The 14,608-nt window shown below is 41.3% G+C and overlaps 1 protein-coding gene across 2 annotated transcripts in view; it reads left to right on the top strand.

Moving 5' to 3' along the window:
- The first annotated feature begins 294 nt into the window (after window positions 1–294).
- The window catches only part of gatb (glutamyl-tRNA(Gln) amidotransferase, subunit B), a 91,399-nt gene continuing 77,085 nt past the window's right edge, over window positions 295–14,608 (top strand). For both annotated transcript variants that reach the window (XR_013576529.1, XM_078541280.1), the window contains exons 1-5: window positions 295–452; window positions 5,264–5,408; window positions 11,677–11,790; window positions 12,929–13,127; window positions 13,553–13,675. Coding sequence is in view for 1 of the 2 variants with exons in the window: in XM_078541280.1 (XP_078397406.1) it covers window positions 322–452; window positions 5,264–5,408; window positions 11,677–11,790; window positions 12,929–13,127; window positions 13,553–13,675 (712 nt within the window). In the remaining variant the exon portion in view is untranslated. The remainder of the gene's footprint in view (window positions 453–5,263; window positions 5,409–11,676; window positions 11,791–12,928; window positions 13,128–13,552; window positions 13,676–14,608) is intronic.

The raw sequence follows: 14,608 nt of genomic DNA, 5'->3' as shown, positions 1-14,608 counted from the left end.
GCGCGTGTGAAGCGCCTCGGGACGTTTCATTACGTCAAGGGCGTTATATAAATGTTATTGTAATCATCTCTGTTTGAAAAATCCCACCACCCCGCACTCCCCATCGCCCTAAAGTTATACTTGCTTCAAACTGATTATCTCCTTATTTAATTTCAGAAAGAGCTGTTAGGGGGCGGGTTGAGCACAAGCCGGAGTCTAGCGTCACCAAGCATATTGGGAGCTGTAGTTCCATACAGGGCACAAATTCGAGAAGGGTGAGAACTACAATTCCTATCGGGCCTTGCGTGTGTCTCCGCCCCGCCCCCCTCTATGTGAAGCATCATGGCGCCGCCGATAACGGCTGTGTGCGCGTGCTGTCGGAATGTGCTCGCGAATGGAACACTGAGTCGTTTAACAACTTTTGTCAGGGGCAGCGCGCGCTCTGCAACAAAAAGGGACGGCAGCAATAAAAGGTGATAGTTACAAACATATTTACGCCGTATGGGTAAAAATGGAGTTGTGGTGCTGTAGATGCCCTTCCCCCGCCTGCCGCATTAAAAGCGAGGATCTTATTGATGTTTCGTTGTGATCCACACCCATTTATTATCAAGATCAAAGTCGGGTTCATAAGCCGGTGTTGCAGAAAACGTTCAGCTCAGATTGACCTCCTACCATCACATTAATACCGACAGTTTTATTCTTTTGTCGCATAACAACAATGGCATAACATTGTTTAATTAGCTAATAAACACTTGGGTTTTGAACGATTTTTTTAAAGAGAAAGAATAATGTACAATACCTGACGTGGAAATGGGCTGCAGTCGTAATGAAAAAGTTAAATCTGTGTTTTATTAATTGGAGAAAGGAAGAGTAGACACTATAACGCGATTCGCATCACTGCGTATTGGGCAAACCAATTTGCATCTGTTTACAAACAGCGTATAACAAAATTATGCTCCTTTAAAAGTGTCTAGCAAACCAATTTACAAGGTTTATTTATACAAGTAATTCGATTAGTGCATGTAATTCGATCGATGCTCAGCTGTTTGCACGTAAATTTTAATTTCAGACTTTTTCAACTTTTACTGGCATTGTATTGTGTACTGTCTGTTGTATACAGATGGTGGGATGCGGATTTCCTGGGTATAAAATGCCTAACTGCCCAAATAAATATCAATATCAAAATAAACACAGTAAATTTACCCTCACAGGGGAATTATGATCCGAGATGACACGTGTGATGCAAACTAAATCAATCCACCTGCACATTGCAGACCTGCCATTTAATACCAGAGTACAGTAGTTGATGCTACTGTCTTCCCCCACTCAGAAGGGGTTCTTGACAGATATATTTCACCCCTCCTATTTTTACTTAGTTCTGTTGAAGGTTCACGAGGACTTGAAACGTCAACTGTACTCTTCTCTGCTGATGCTGCCAGACCTGTTGAGTTTTTCCAGGTATTTTTTTATTTTTTGCTCTTGACAGACCCGTCACTGGGAGCTGGCATCCTTCCCACCTGGTTTCAGATAACCTTGCAGTCCTAAGTTCTGGGAGGGAGGTAATAGGTTGATAAGTAGGGGAAGCTTACTGGTGTATAGCCTTAAGTTACATCATTTATCTGGTTAAACTCCAGTGGTACCCCAGCATATACTTTGGGTTTTGTTTCTGTCAACCTGCACCAATTTTCTCTGGGTCATTTAAGTGTGATGTGTCCCTTTGGGGTGAGTGCACTTCATATTAGATAAGTAAAACCCTGACAGGCAAGCATACAGTGGCCTACTCCTGGGAAACTTAAGTCCTATATTCCAATGCCTTATCACATTTGCAGAACTTTCAAAAGCATTTCATAATGGAAGCATTATGGTTCAAAACCAATTAATTAATTTTGAATTGCACTGACTGCTATGTTAGGCAACCTTTGGATAATTTTCATACTGCAAAACCTCTCAAATAGCAATGAGGCGAATGACCAGTTAATCTGTTTTTAATGGTGTTGATTTGTGGACCAGCATTAGCCAGAATACTTGGAGAGGTCACTGCATTTTATGAAAAGTGATATGGGATCTTTAATGTCAGTCTGAACTAGTTTAACGTCTCATCCAAAAAATGATTTCTCCAACAACATAGTAATTCCTTGGTATCACATTGAAATGTTCCCTGAATCATATTTTCATGTCCACCCAGTAGTCTTCATCATTCTGACTTGGGTAAGGGGCAGTGACAATGTTGACTCTGAGCATAAGTTGGAGCCTTGTTTTTGGATTCGATAGCTTTGTATGGCCAGAATTTAAACCCATCCCTCCCCCACCACCAAGGAGCGGGCTAGCTGGCTTGGGGGGGGAGGGGGTGGTGGGGGGGGGGGTGGTATCACCATGTCTTTCACCTACGTGCCTCCGCTGTGATTTTGTCAGCTGCCAATTAAGAGGCTCCTCCCACCATCCCTGGTATTTTATCAGCATTTGTGGATGCCCACGCTATTTGGCATGGCTGCCAAATGCCTGGTGGCCTGTTGCAGGCTCAGTTGGGCAGGTGGAGAACTTTCCTGTTCAGGCACCTTGTGCCCACAGGAAGCCACCCCCCAAGCGCTTAGCACAATTCCTGTTTGTCGTCCCCCCTGCTGGCTCACACTAGGGCCTGCCTGACTGGCCCAAGTGAAGCGGCCCGCTCAGCTGGTTAACTGGCTTCTATTGCTGTTCCTCGCTGGGGAGAGGCTGCAGTCCCAGGAGCGGCTGCTGTTTGGGAAAATACTAGAATCCATACTTAAGGAAGTAGGAGCAGGACATTTAAGGAATTGTAATACAGTCGGGCAGAATCAAAATGGTTTTGTGAAAGGTAATTCGTGTTTGACAAATTTATTAGAGTTCTTTGAGGATGTTACAGGCAGGGTGGATAGAGAGAAACCAGTAGATGTAGTATATTTAGATTTCCAAAGCCATTTGACAAGGTGCCACATAAAAGGTTACTGTACAAGATAAGCACTCGTGATGTTGAGGGGCGATATATTAACATGGGTAGAGGATTGGCCAACTAACAGGAAATAGAAGGTCAGGGTAAATGTGTCATTATTCAGGTTGGCAAACTGTTAACATGTGAAGTGCCACAGGGACCAGTGCTGGGGCTTCAACTATTTATGATCTATTTTAATAACTTGGATTGTAGCCAAATTTATTGTTGATACAACAATAGGTAGGAGTGCAAGTTGTGAGGAGGATACAAAGAGTCTGCAAAGGCTTAAAGGCAGCCAGCACCTGCCCCCACCCCCTAGCAATGTAGAGGCACATTCTTCCAAGGTGTGTGGGCCAAGCCAGGAATTTTCCTGGCTTCCACTACCTGCCTCAGCGATGAAAATCCAGGCTGATGGTTTCCAATCCTGGGGGAATCTTGAACAAAAGGGGCACAGTTTAAAAATAAGGGGGTCTCCCAATATAAGACAGAGATGAGGAGGGATTTCTTCTCTCGGGGTCATTAGCTTTTGGAATTTTCTTCTCTATTGGAGGCTGGGTCATTGAATATATTCAAAGCTGAGGTAATCAGATTTTTGATTTACAAGGGAACCTAGGGAGGCAGGCAGGAAAGTGGAGTTTTGGCCACAGTCAGATTAACCATGATCTTATTGAATGGCAGAGCAGGCTCGATGGGCTGAATGGCTTACTTTTCCTGTTTCCTGTGATCTTGTGAGCAGTAATGTCAGCAACCAGATAGCCAGTTTTCTTACACAGCAAAACAGGAAGTTAAAATTGCCTTAACTTAAACTAAAAGTGAACAATTTTTTCATATTGCGGAATAAGTGCATGACTATATTAAAATGGAAACTAAGATAAGCAGACTTTTAAAAAGATGTTTTTAAAAATGTGGATTTTTTTTTATCATTATAGTGAAATTTGGCATTCCACAAATATAAAATTAGCTTCTCTGGACCAGTGAGGGTGTTTAGCAAATTATGAACTTAGTACACCATTAAAAACCCCATTCAATAAGTTGCAACTTTTTCAAGGATTTTTACAGCGGAACTAAAAGTGTAGAATTTAGAGTTCTTGCCAAGTTATGATTTGGGAACCTCTACGCCACACCCCCATGGAGGAGTGTAGACAAACTGATACCAACTTCTCAGTTTCTGCATTATTCTCTGCTTATCTGGATTCACAAAATTAAAGACAGCTTCAGTGGTAGCAAACATTGACTCCTTTCACCGCCCTTAACCACAGCAAAAATCGGGCCTTAGTCTTTTTATGTAGGTAGCTTTTACGATCAAGAAAACAGTTATTCTTTTATACCTTGCATGTTGTAATGTAGCTAAACTATATTTCTATAAGATGACTTTTATTCACTGACTTTAATGATTTGGCCATTGAGTGTAGTGACAGCCAGTCTTAGTTTAAGGGCAAGTAACATAACCAGAAACACAACTGTAATAGGGGTACCTAGTTTTTCTAGTGTGCCCAGGGCATTTCAGTTGCACAGCTCACCAAAATTTGGGTATATTTAGTCTTGTTATTTGCTGAAGCAGAGGAAACCTCAGGAAAATTGCTGCCAATACATTCTTGAGCGTGAATAGGTGTAAAAGCAGTGTATAATATTCTCCCCTCAGCTTTGCATCTTATTAAAGGAACCTATTTCTCCTGGAAACAGATAGGTGGGGCATTGCAGCTAGCTTTGCTCAGTTATTCCATAAGTAAAAGGGTGATTTTCAGTCAGTGTAATGGAAGTGCTGCTACATTTTCAATTCATAAAATTACGTTAATGTTTGCATGAACGATTGTTGGCAGTAAGCATAAATTATGGCATATGTGAAGCAAATGATGTTACATTTAAAAATTTGTATGATCTTTATTGATAATTAGAAAGAAAAACTTGCATTTATAGACCATATTTCACAATCTCAGGATGCCCCCATCTACTTCACAGCCAATGAAGTACTTTTGAAGTGTAGTCACTGTTTTAGAAAATGTGGCAGCCCTGAACAGCCAGTTCTTACAAGCAAGAATATGATAATGACCAAATAATCTTTTTAGTCATATTGGCTGAGGGATAAATATTGGCCTGGTCATTGGCGACAACTCCCCTGTTCCTCTTCAGAGTAGTACCATTGGATCTTTGATGTCCATCTGCGAGAACAGATGGGGCCTTGCCTTTTGGATGAGATATTAAACAAGGCCTTACCTGATTTTTAGATCTCTTTTAGGCAATCAGGTGGATAGTTATAGTTCTGTAAGGCACTTGTAATCTTGTTTATTGGTCATATTTATTTCTCATGTTTTATAACTAATTATTTTTTTCTTCCAGCACATGGATAGGAGTTGTGGGATTGGAAGTCCATGCTCAGTTATGTTCCAACTCCAAATTATTCTCTGGGTCCCGGGTGCAATTTTCAGCACCTCCAAATTCGTTGGTATCATTTTTAGATGCTTCGCTTCCAGGCACATTACCAGTGAGTATTTTTCAATGTCTCTATATTGGACTTGTTGAGGTAGAAATAATGGTGCTTTATATATCCAGCTTTGGATAGAATTTGTAAAGATACCTTTTGCTAAATTGAATTTTTTGTCATAGACTGTGCATTCCTCCCATGTAAACCAGTTTTCAATTGATGCAAGTTGTTAGGCCCCTTGTCTCCTGCTGTTACGTGAATAAGGAAACTACAACTGCAAAGAGAAAGAAAGTGGTATCATGAATAGGAGGATTATGTAACTGCAAAGTTAAAGGGAATTACTGGGGGACATGGTGCTCCAGTCAACTTTTGCATGCAAATATCGGAATGGTTACCAACTGTTCACACCCACAATTTGTATCCTGTCAAATACATACCAAGGAGCCAGATGAAACCTTAAGTTTTCTCCTCACTAAGGAAATAACTGGTGTTTCACCGTCCAGTTTTAGATCTAGAAGTGAATGATACTTGAGTTGGCACACAGTATGGTCTTTACATTAACCTCTCTATTTCCATTTTGTTTCCTTTTCTTTGCATGTTTTGGCCTTAATCTTGTTTTCCTCCTGTTCTTGCTTTCAGATGACACCTATTCCTTACTCTGCCATTCATATCTCCTCTAGACATTTTTTTTTCCTTTACTTGTCCCATTATCACTTCTTTGGCCCTGCTCTACCAATTCTTGTCATTTAATGTTTCTGTCTTCCATCCTATCACAGATCTTCCCCTTTGTTCTTTTTCCATCCTGCCCCCTCCACCCTCCCTTACATTTGGTTACAACCTATTGCATTTATAACTTTTTTCTATTCTGATGAGAAGTCACCTACCTGAAGCATTAACTCAGTTCTCTCTCCACAGATGTTACATTATCTGCTGTGTATTTCCAGCATTTTCTGTGTTTACCTTACATTAACCAGTTTAATTTAAGTATTAAATATTGCAGATAATGCAAGACATATACCAAATGTTGCATGTTTTCCTATCCTAAAAATCAGGGTCATTACTTAGATTATTTTTCAAAAAACTAATAAGACAGTTGTAAAACCAGGTGTGCCCCTCATGCACAGGATTTTATACTGTAAAATTGAGATTTTACAGCAAAATAATAGTTGTGTAAAGGCCGTTAGACATGATTTCATTTTTACCACAATTTCTGTGCTAATAAATCAATTCATATAAGATAAATGATTTATGAGAAAATTGATTTCCAGGAACTGAGTGAATTATGATGCAGAAAGTTGTACAATACACTGTCAGACGAATAATATGTAGTAAAAATAACTTGAATGATTTGAAACTGAAGTAATTTATTAGAAAATGTAGAACAAATCATGCTGGTTACCATTGCGATGTTTGACTTTTCATTTATCTAACATTTAACCATTTAAGTTGTCTACTTAGATCTCAGATTTCTTTGTTTTTACCTTTAACTAAAATTTGTACAAGTTGGAGGAGCACCTACTTGAGGGGAGGCAATGGTGTAGTGGTATTGTCACTAGACTAGTAATCCAGAGACCAAGGGTGAAGGGTAAAGGCAAAATACTGCGGATGCTGGAAATCTGAAACAAAAACAAAAAATGCTAGAAAAACTCAGCAAGTCTGACAGCATCTGTGGAGAGAAAGACCGTTAACATTTCGAGTCTGTATGACTCTTCTTCATAGCTAATGTTCTGGGAGTCTGGGTTCGAATCCCACCAGATGGTAGATGGCAGATGGTAGAATTTGAATTCAATTAAAAAAAATTGTGGAATTAAAAGTCTATTGATGACAATGGAGCTATGGTCAATTGTTGTAAAAACCCATCTGGTTCACTAATGTCCTTTAGGGAAGGAAATCTGTCATCTGGCCTACATATGAATCCAGACCCACAGCAATGTGGTTGATTCTTAAATGCCCTCTGAAATGGCCTAGCAAGCCACTCAGTTGTAACAAACTGCTACAAAGTCACAAAAAAGGCATGAAACTGGACGGACCATCCGGCATCGACCTAGGCACCGGAAACGACAATGGCAATCACAATCACTGCTCTGTCAACCCTGCAAAGTCCTCCTTACTAACATCTGGGGGCTAGTGCCAAAATTTGGAGAGCTGTCTCACAGACTAGTCAAGCAACAGCCTGACATAGTCATCCTCACAGAATCATATCTGGTAATGTCCCAGACACCACCATCACCATCCCTGGGTATGTCCTGTCCCACCGGCACAGCAGGGGTGGCAGCATAGTGGTATACAGTTGGGAGGGAGTAGCCCTAGGAGTCCTCAACATCAACTCTGGACCTCATGAAGTCTCATGGCATCAGATCAAACATGGGCAAAGGAAACCTCCTGCTGATTACAATGTATCACCCTCCCTCAGCTGATGAATCAATGCTCCTCCATGTTGAACATCACTTGGAGGAAGCACTGAGGGAGGCAAGGGCACAGAATGTACTCTGGGTGGTGGACTTCAATGTCCATCATCAAGAGGGGCTCAGTAGCACCACTGCTGACCAAGCTGGCTGAGTCCTAAAGGTCATAGCTGCTATACTGGGTCTGCAGCAGGTGGGGAGGGAGCCAACAAGAGGGAAAAACATACTTGACCTCATCCTCACCAACCTTTCTGCTGCAGGTTCAAATGTCCGTGACAGTATCAGTAGGAATGACCACCGCACAGTTGTTGTGGAGACGAGGTCCTGCCTTCACATTGAGGACACCATCATGTTGTGTGGCACTATCGCTGTGCTAAATGGGATAGATTTTGAACTGATCTAGCAGCTCAGGACCGGACATCCTTGAAGCGCAGTGGGCCATTAGCAGCAGCAGAATTGTACTCGAACACAATCTGTAACCTCATGACCCGGCATATCCCGCACTCTACCATTACCATCAAGCCAGCGGATCAGCACTGGTTCAATGAAGAGTGCAGGAGGGCATGCCAGGAGCAGCACCAGGCACACTTAAAAATGAGGTGTCAACCTGGTGAAGCTATAACACAGGACTACTTGCGTGCCAAACAGCATAAGCAGCAAGTGATAGACAGAACTAAGCAATCCCACAACCAACAGATCAGATCTAAGCTCTGCAGTCCTGCCACATCCAATCGTGAATGGTGGTGGACAATTAAACAACACATTGGAGGAGGAGGCTCCACAAATATCCCCATCCTCAATGGTGGAGGAGCCCAGCACATTAGTGCAAAAGATAAGGCTGAAGCATTCGCAACAATCTTCAGTCAGAGGTGCCGAGTGGATGATCCATCTCTGCCTCGCCCACAGGCCCCAGCATCACAGATGCCAGTCTTCAGCCAATTCAATTCGCTCCGCGCGATATTAAGAAACAGCGTGCAAAAGCACTGAAGACATGTGCTCCAGAGCTTGCCGTGCCCCTAGCCAAGCTGTTCCTGTGCAGCTGCAACATTGGCATCCACCCGGCTATGTGGAAATTTGCCCAGGTATGTCCTGTACACAAAAAGCAGGACACATCCAACCCAGCCAATTACTGCCACATCAGTCTACTCTCGATCATCAGTAAGGTAATGGAAGGGGTCAGCAACAGTACTATCAAGTGGCACTTGCTTAGCAATAACCTGCTCACTGACGCCCAGTTTGGGCTCCGCCAGGGCCAATCAGCTCCTGACCTCCTTACAACCTTAGTTCAAACATGGACAAAAGAGCTGAACTCCTGAGGTGAGGTGAAAGTGACAGCTCTTGACATCAAGGCAGCATTTGACTGTGTGTGGCATCAAGGAGCCCTAGCAAAACTGGAGCCAATGGGAATCAGGGGGAAAACTCGCTGCTGGTTGGAGTCATACCTAGCACAAAGGAAGATGGTTATGGTTGTTGGAGTAATCTCAGCTCCAGGACATCAATGCAGGAGTTCCTCAGGGTAGTGACCTCGGCCCAACCATCTTCAGCTGCTTCATCAATGACCTTCCTTCCATCATAAGGTCAGAAGTGGGGATGTTTGCTGATGATTACTCAATGTTCAGCACCATTTGTGACTCCTCAGACACTGAAGCAGTCCATGTCCAAATGCAGCAAGACCTGGACAATATCCAGGCTTGGGCTGACAAGTGGCAAGTAACATTTGTGCCACACAAGTGTCAGGCAATGATCACCTCCAACAAGAGAGAATCCAACCATCGCCGCTTGATGTTCAGTGGCATTACCATCACTGCATCCCCTACTATCAACATCCTGGGAGTTACCATTGACCAGAAACTGAACTGGACTAGCCATATGAATACTGTGGCTACAAGGGCAGGTCAGAGGCTAGGAATCGTGCGACAGATGACTCTCCACCTGATTCCCCAAAGCCTGATCACGATCTATAAGGTACAAGGCAAGAGTGTTATGGAATACTCTCCACTTGCCTGGATGAGTGCAGCTCCCACAACACTTAAAAACCTTGACACTGTCCAGGACAAAGTAGCCCACTTGATTGGAACCACATCCACAAACATTCACTCTCTCCACCGCCAACGCATAGTAGCAGAAATGTGTACTATCTACAAGATGCACTGCAGGAATTTGCCAAGGCTCCTTCGACAGCACCTTCCAAACCCACAGCCACTACCATCTAGAAGGACAAGAGCAGCAGATAAATGGGAACATCATCACCTCGAATTTCCCCTCCAAGTCACTCACCATCCTGACTTGCAAATATATCGCTGTTCCTTCACTGTCGCTGGGTCAAAATCCTGGAACTCCCTTCCTAACAGCATTTTGGGTGTACCTACACCACATGAACTCCAGCGGTTCAAGAAGGCTGCTCACCACCACCTTCTCGAGGGCAACTAGGGATGGATAATAAATGCTGGCCCAGCCTGCGAAGCCCACATTCCGAGAATGAATTAAAAAAATCTCTCCCACTACAGTCTACTGAGCTCTCAATCTCAATCATCTACAGAGAAAGGCATCAAGCAGGGGATTGGTGACTTCCAACAAATAACAGAGAAATCAGTGGGTTATCTCCAGGCGACTACCAAAAACTCTTATTCTTGAGTAACAGTATTGGAGCCTTGGGATCAAATTGCATTTTTGGCTGCAGGTAGTGTTCACTTGGGTAGATAGTTCAAAGGAGGAATTTTAAAAGAATGCTCTTAAAAGTAAACCTCAAAACCCAGCACATTTAGAAATGTTATAGAATCGTGTGTTATTTAGGCAATGGGATGTCTTGTCATTTGGAATGACCCAGTATAGATGGAAAGCTTGTTAAAAGGACATCTATATCCTGGCAAGTCCTCAAAATTGCTTTACAATTAGAATTTAAACACTGAGGCAGTCATGCCCAATGGAGAATAGTCAGTGTAAAAGATGAAGAATTACAAGTTTTGGAGGGTTACCAATAGACTAGAATCTCATCCAACATGTGTCACCACCTTCCCATGTCAGGGAGTAGTGGACCACTTTGTAAAAATTGCCAGATTAAAATGCTTGAAACTGCAATTTTATTTCCAATTTCAGAGAAGTTGAAACAGCTGGAGCTGTTGTGTCTGTCAAATTGTCATGTCTATCCAAATGCTCACCTGCTTATGTGCAGCACCTCTTCTCTGCTACAAAAATCTTCAAAAGCTTTCAAAACCACCTTTACGTATTATGAGATTGATTTAAGCAGTTAATAAGAAAAATATCAACACTTGATAAAATATTTGAACCAAATCTCCATTCCCCCTCACCTCGTCCTGTTTTGAGTGATTGTAGAATATCCCAGTAGTTTCTTTTTGTATGAACTATTATTCTACTTTGACAGTGTGATCAACTTGGTTCATTGCATCTTGCCAAGCTAAACACCAGTTTTTGCATAGCCCATGCATTGAAGCTGAGAAATTTCTTTTAAGCAAATTAGTTCTAATTGGATGTTTTTTTTCTTTTATAATGATTTCAGTAGAAGTCAAGTTGGTATCAAATTGATTTTGTTTGTCTAAGCTCGTTCCACATTCTGCAGTGCATGCAGTTGGATGTGACTTTTGCTGACTTACAATCTCACTATGAATTTGTATGCACTCACATTAATTTCATTTTGAACAACAATGCAATATTGAGCTGTGAAGAAGAGCCTCATGGTGTGAAGATTTGTGCTATTTATCATGCTGACTCACAACAGAATTAGAACTTAATGTCTGTTAGGGGATGTTACTTCAGATATTAGTATGAAGTTATGTGATTTGTTTGCGATTTTATTCTTAAAACAGTGCCTTCATTTGGTGCAGAACATGTTTTTGAATTGAATGCCTCGCATTGGATGCCTGCATGTGTACAACGTAATCATTGTATTTCCTCACCCTCAAAAGGTTCTTAACAAACACTGTGTCGAAGCAGCTGTGATGACTGGCTTGGCCCTAAACTGTACCATTAATAAGAAATCCAAGTTTGACAGAAAACACTACTTCTACGCTGACTTGCCAGTAAGCTTGTGCATAATTTCAAAAAACTTCTGTTAAGTAGGCAATTTTTTTTACCTACTGAGTGCACTTTTCACTTGTATTTAATATGTTTTCAAAATATTTAAAATCATAACTTCTGAAGGCAACTGATACCTTTGCTTATGATATTGAATGCAAAATCTTAAAGTATTTTTGCTTCTGTAATGATCATGCTGTGATCATACTGATTTTCAGTTTGTCTTCCATTTTCTACCAATTGCCTCCCCATATCTTTTGAAGATGACGGGACATCATTTCAGGGCCAATTTTCTTTTACCCCTCTCACAAATGCAATGGTGTTGAAGCCAGTTGAAGGCCGCCTCCTAGTAGCCTGGCCAAGATCAATTAATGCAGCACAGTCCAGGGATCAAATTTGTAATCATCTTAATCTGAGAGACCTCCTGGATTGATTGCCTGACGGGGCCAGAGAGGAATTTTAGATGATTTTATTCCCCATATTAACCCCGTTTCTTTTCTTTTCTGTTTTGCCTCTTCCGGGAGATTACATAGCTGTGAGGTGGGAGGAGGGGTGGTGTATAGAGGGAAGGTGTATTTAACCAATGTCGAGCCATCGTGGCAAAGACTTGATGGATCAGCTGGTCTTTTTCCTGTCTATCCTTTTTGTAAATTTGAATATGACTCCATTACTAATTATTAGAACTTGCTGAATGGTATGAGGATCCATCAGTGTGTCCCCTTCTGACTGGCTACTGGATGCATGTAATGTTGAGATGGCAGTAGTACCCCAAAATATCCCAAAGGATTCTCATTCTCCTTCCTGCGCTGTTTAGCTGTTTTGTATTTGATTTATATTTGCGCTGCTTTATTTGCTTTAGTTTCATTTGTTTTTAGTTTCTGTTATGTTACGATCAGGACACAGGATTGCAAATGTGTCATCTCATTTATTTTGCCATGCTACCTCCAACAACAAGGTTGATGGCAGTTTAATAAAAAAAAGTACTGTTGGGATTTTTTTTTGTTCTAATTATCAGCGCATCCTGAAGCGCATTTACGCAGTTTACATGAAAGATTTGTGGCAGTTAAATCTCTGAATTTTGTCTGGTTGATGTCAAGAATCTTCTGCCAACATTTTGAGAAATATTTTTTGTTGTGCATGTAGGTCGGCTATCAGGTAACACAGCAGAGATGTCCAGTTGCCATCAACGGAAGCCTTGCATATAGCCTTTGCACTGGAAAAAACAGAAATCATATGATACCTAAATTGGTGCGAATCAAACAAATCCAACTGGAACAGGATAGCGGCAAAAGTCTCCATGACGATGCAAGAACCCATACATTAATTGACTTAAATAGGGCTGGTAGGTATGAAGAGTAAAATTCACAATATAAAATTGGTTTTTTACCCATTTTTACGTTACAGATATGAAGTTTATAAGAATGTTTTGGGGCTGTCTCTTTAAGGTAAAATGGAGGAATGAAGAGGATCAGGTGACCTCTGAATTCTGCCCGACAGCGAGCCGGGTGATTTGGTTGCTTTGGGGACAAAAGGGGCCCAAGTCGAGAGACTTGCTGAACAAGGTCCAAAGTTCTTTGATTGTAAAGTACATGGGTTGCCCTGATGATGGGATTAATTACTGTATAAATGCAAGTTCTTTCAAGTTGCCTTTCTGCCTGAATATTAATTCTCCATCTCTTTTCCCAACCCAGCTCCCCCCTTCCAATTTTTACATTTTGACAAAAAAATACAATGTAATTTTATTTGCGAAATGTTGTTTGATTGCAGGGGTTGGTTTGATGGAGATTGTTATGGAACCAGACATGCGTTGTGGAGACGAAGCAGCAGCAGCTATTCGAGAACTCCAACTTGTCTTACAGGCACTTGGTACATGCCATGGAAATATGGCAGGTAAAGAGGATGTTTTAGAATTTTGAAATAGCCTATATCAGCTTACTGAAAATTACACTTCTATTTAAATTTATAACTCATTGTTATGAAACAACCTTTTTTTTCATCAAAATGGCTACCAGCACTGGTTATTGAGGATTTCTTATTAAACAAAATGGGCAGAAATTTGGAAAAATTGCTGACTTTTTATCAGTTTTTGGATAGATAGGGAACAAAAGAAACGAAATGTGACAGGGATTGGGCATTTTGTTAGTGTATCAGGTAGAGAAAGTATAGTTAAGGAAACTTATGTTTTATGAACATGTACTTTACTCCCCTCTTTGCCAAAAATGCAGACTAATATTCAGATCTAGTTCCATAGTTGTCTGAAGTCCAGAGGTACATCATCTAAATGGTCAACTTTAGTTAATTAACATCAGTAAGTGGTGAGAGACATCATAACCAAGCTTGATCTTGGCCAAGTCAAATGTGCAGTGTAGTTTTGATCTTGTACTGAAGGAAGGAACTGTATACACTTTTGGATTCTGAACCTAAGGAAGGATATACTTGTGTTAAGGAGAGTGCAACAGTAGATGAAAGGGTTGTCTTATGAGGAGAGATTGAGTAGAATGAGTATTTTCTGTGGAGTTTAGAAGAATGAGATGTTATCTCATTGAAACATGAAAGGTTCTGAGAGGGTAAATGGGGGAGATCCTGAGGAGCTGTTTCTCTTGGTTGGAGAGTCTAGAAACTAGGGGCCATAGTCTCAGGATAAGGTGTTACCCATTTAGTACTGAGATGAGAAATTTCTTCACTCAGGGTTATGAATCTTTGGAATTCTCTATCTTGGGTCTGTGGATGTTCAGTCATTGGGTATATTCAAGACTGAGATTGATAGATTTTGGACTCTAAGCAAATCAAGGGATATGGGAATAGGGCAGCAAAATGAAGTTG

The sequence above is a fragment of the Cetorhinus maximus genome, chromosome 1 (assembly GCF_964194155.1).
Source record: "Cetorhinus maximus chromosome 1, sCetMax3.hap1.1, whole genome shotgun sequence".
Taxonomy (NCBI): domain Eukaryota; kingdom Metazoa; phylum Chordata; class Chondrichthyes; order Lamniformes; family Cetorhinidae; genus Cetorhinus; species Cetorhinus maximus.
The sequence above is the reverse complement of the archived record's forward strand: the minus strand, read 5'-3'. Positions and strand labels throughout refer to the sequence as shown.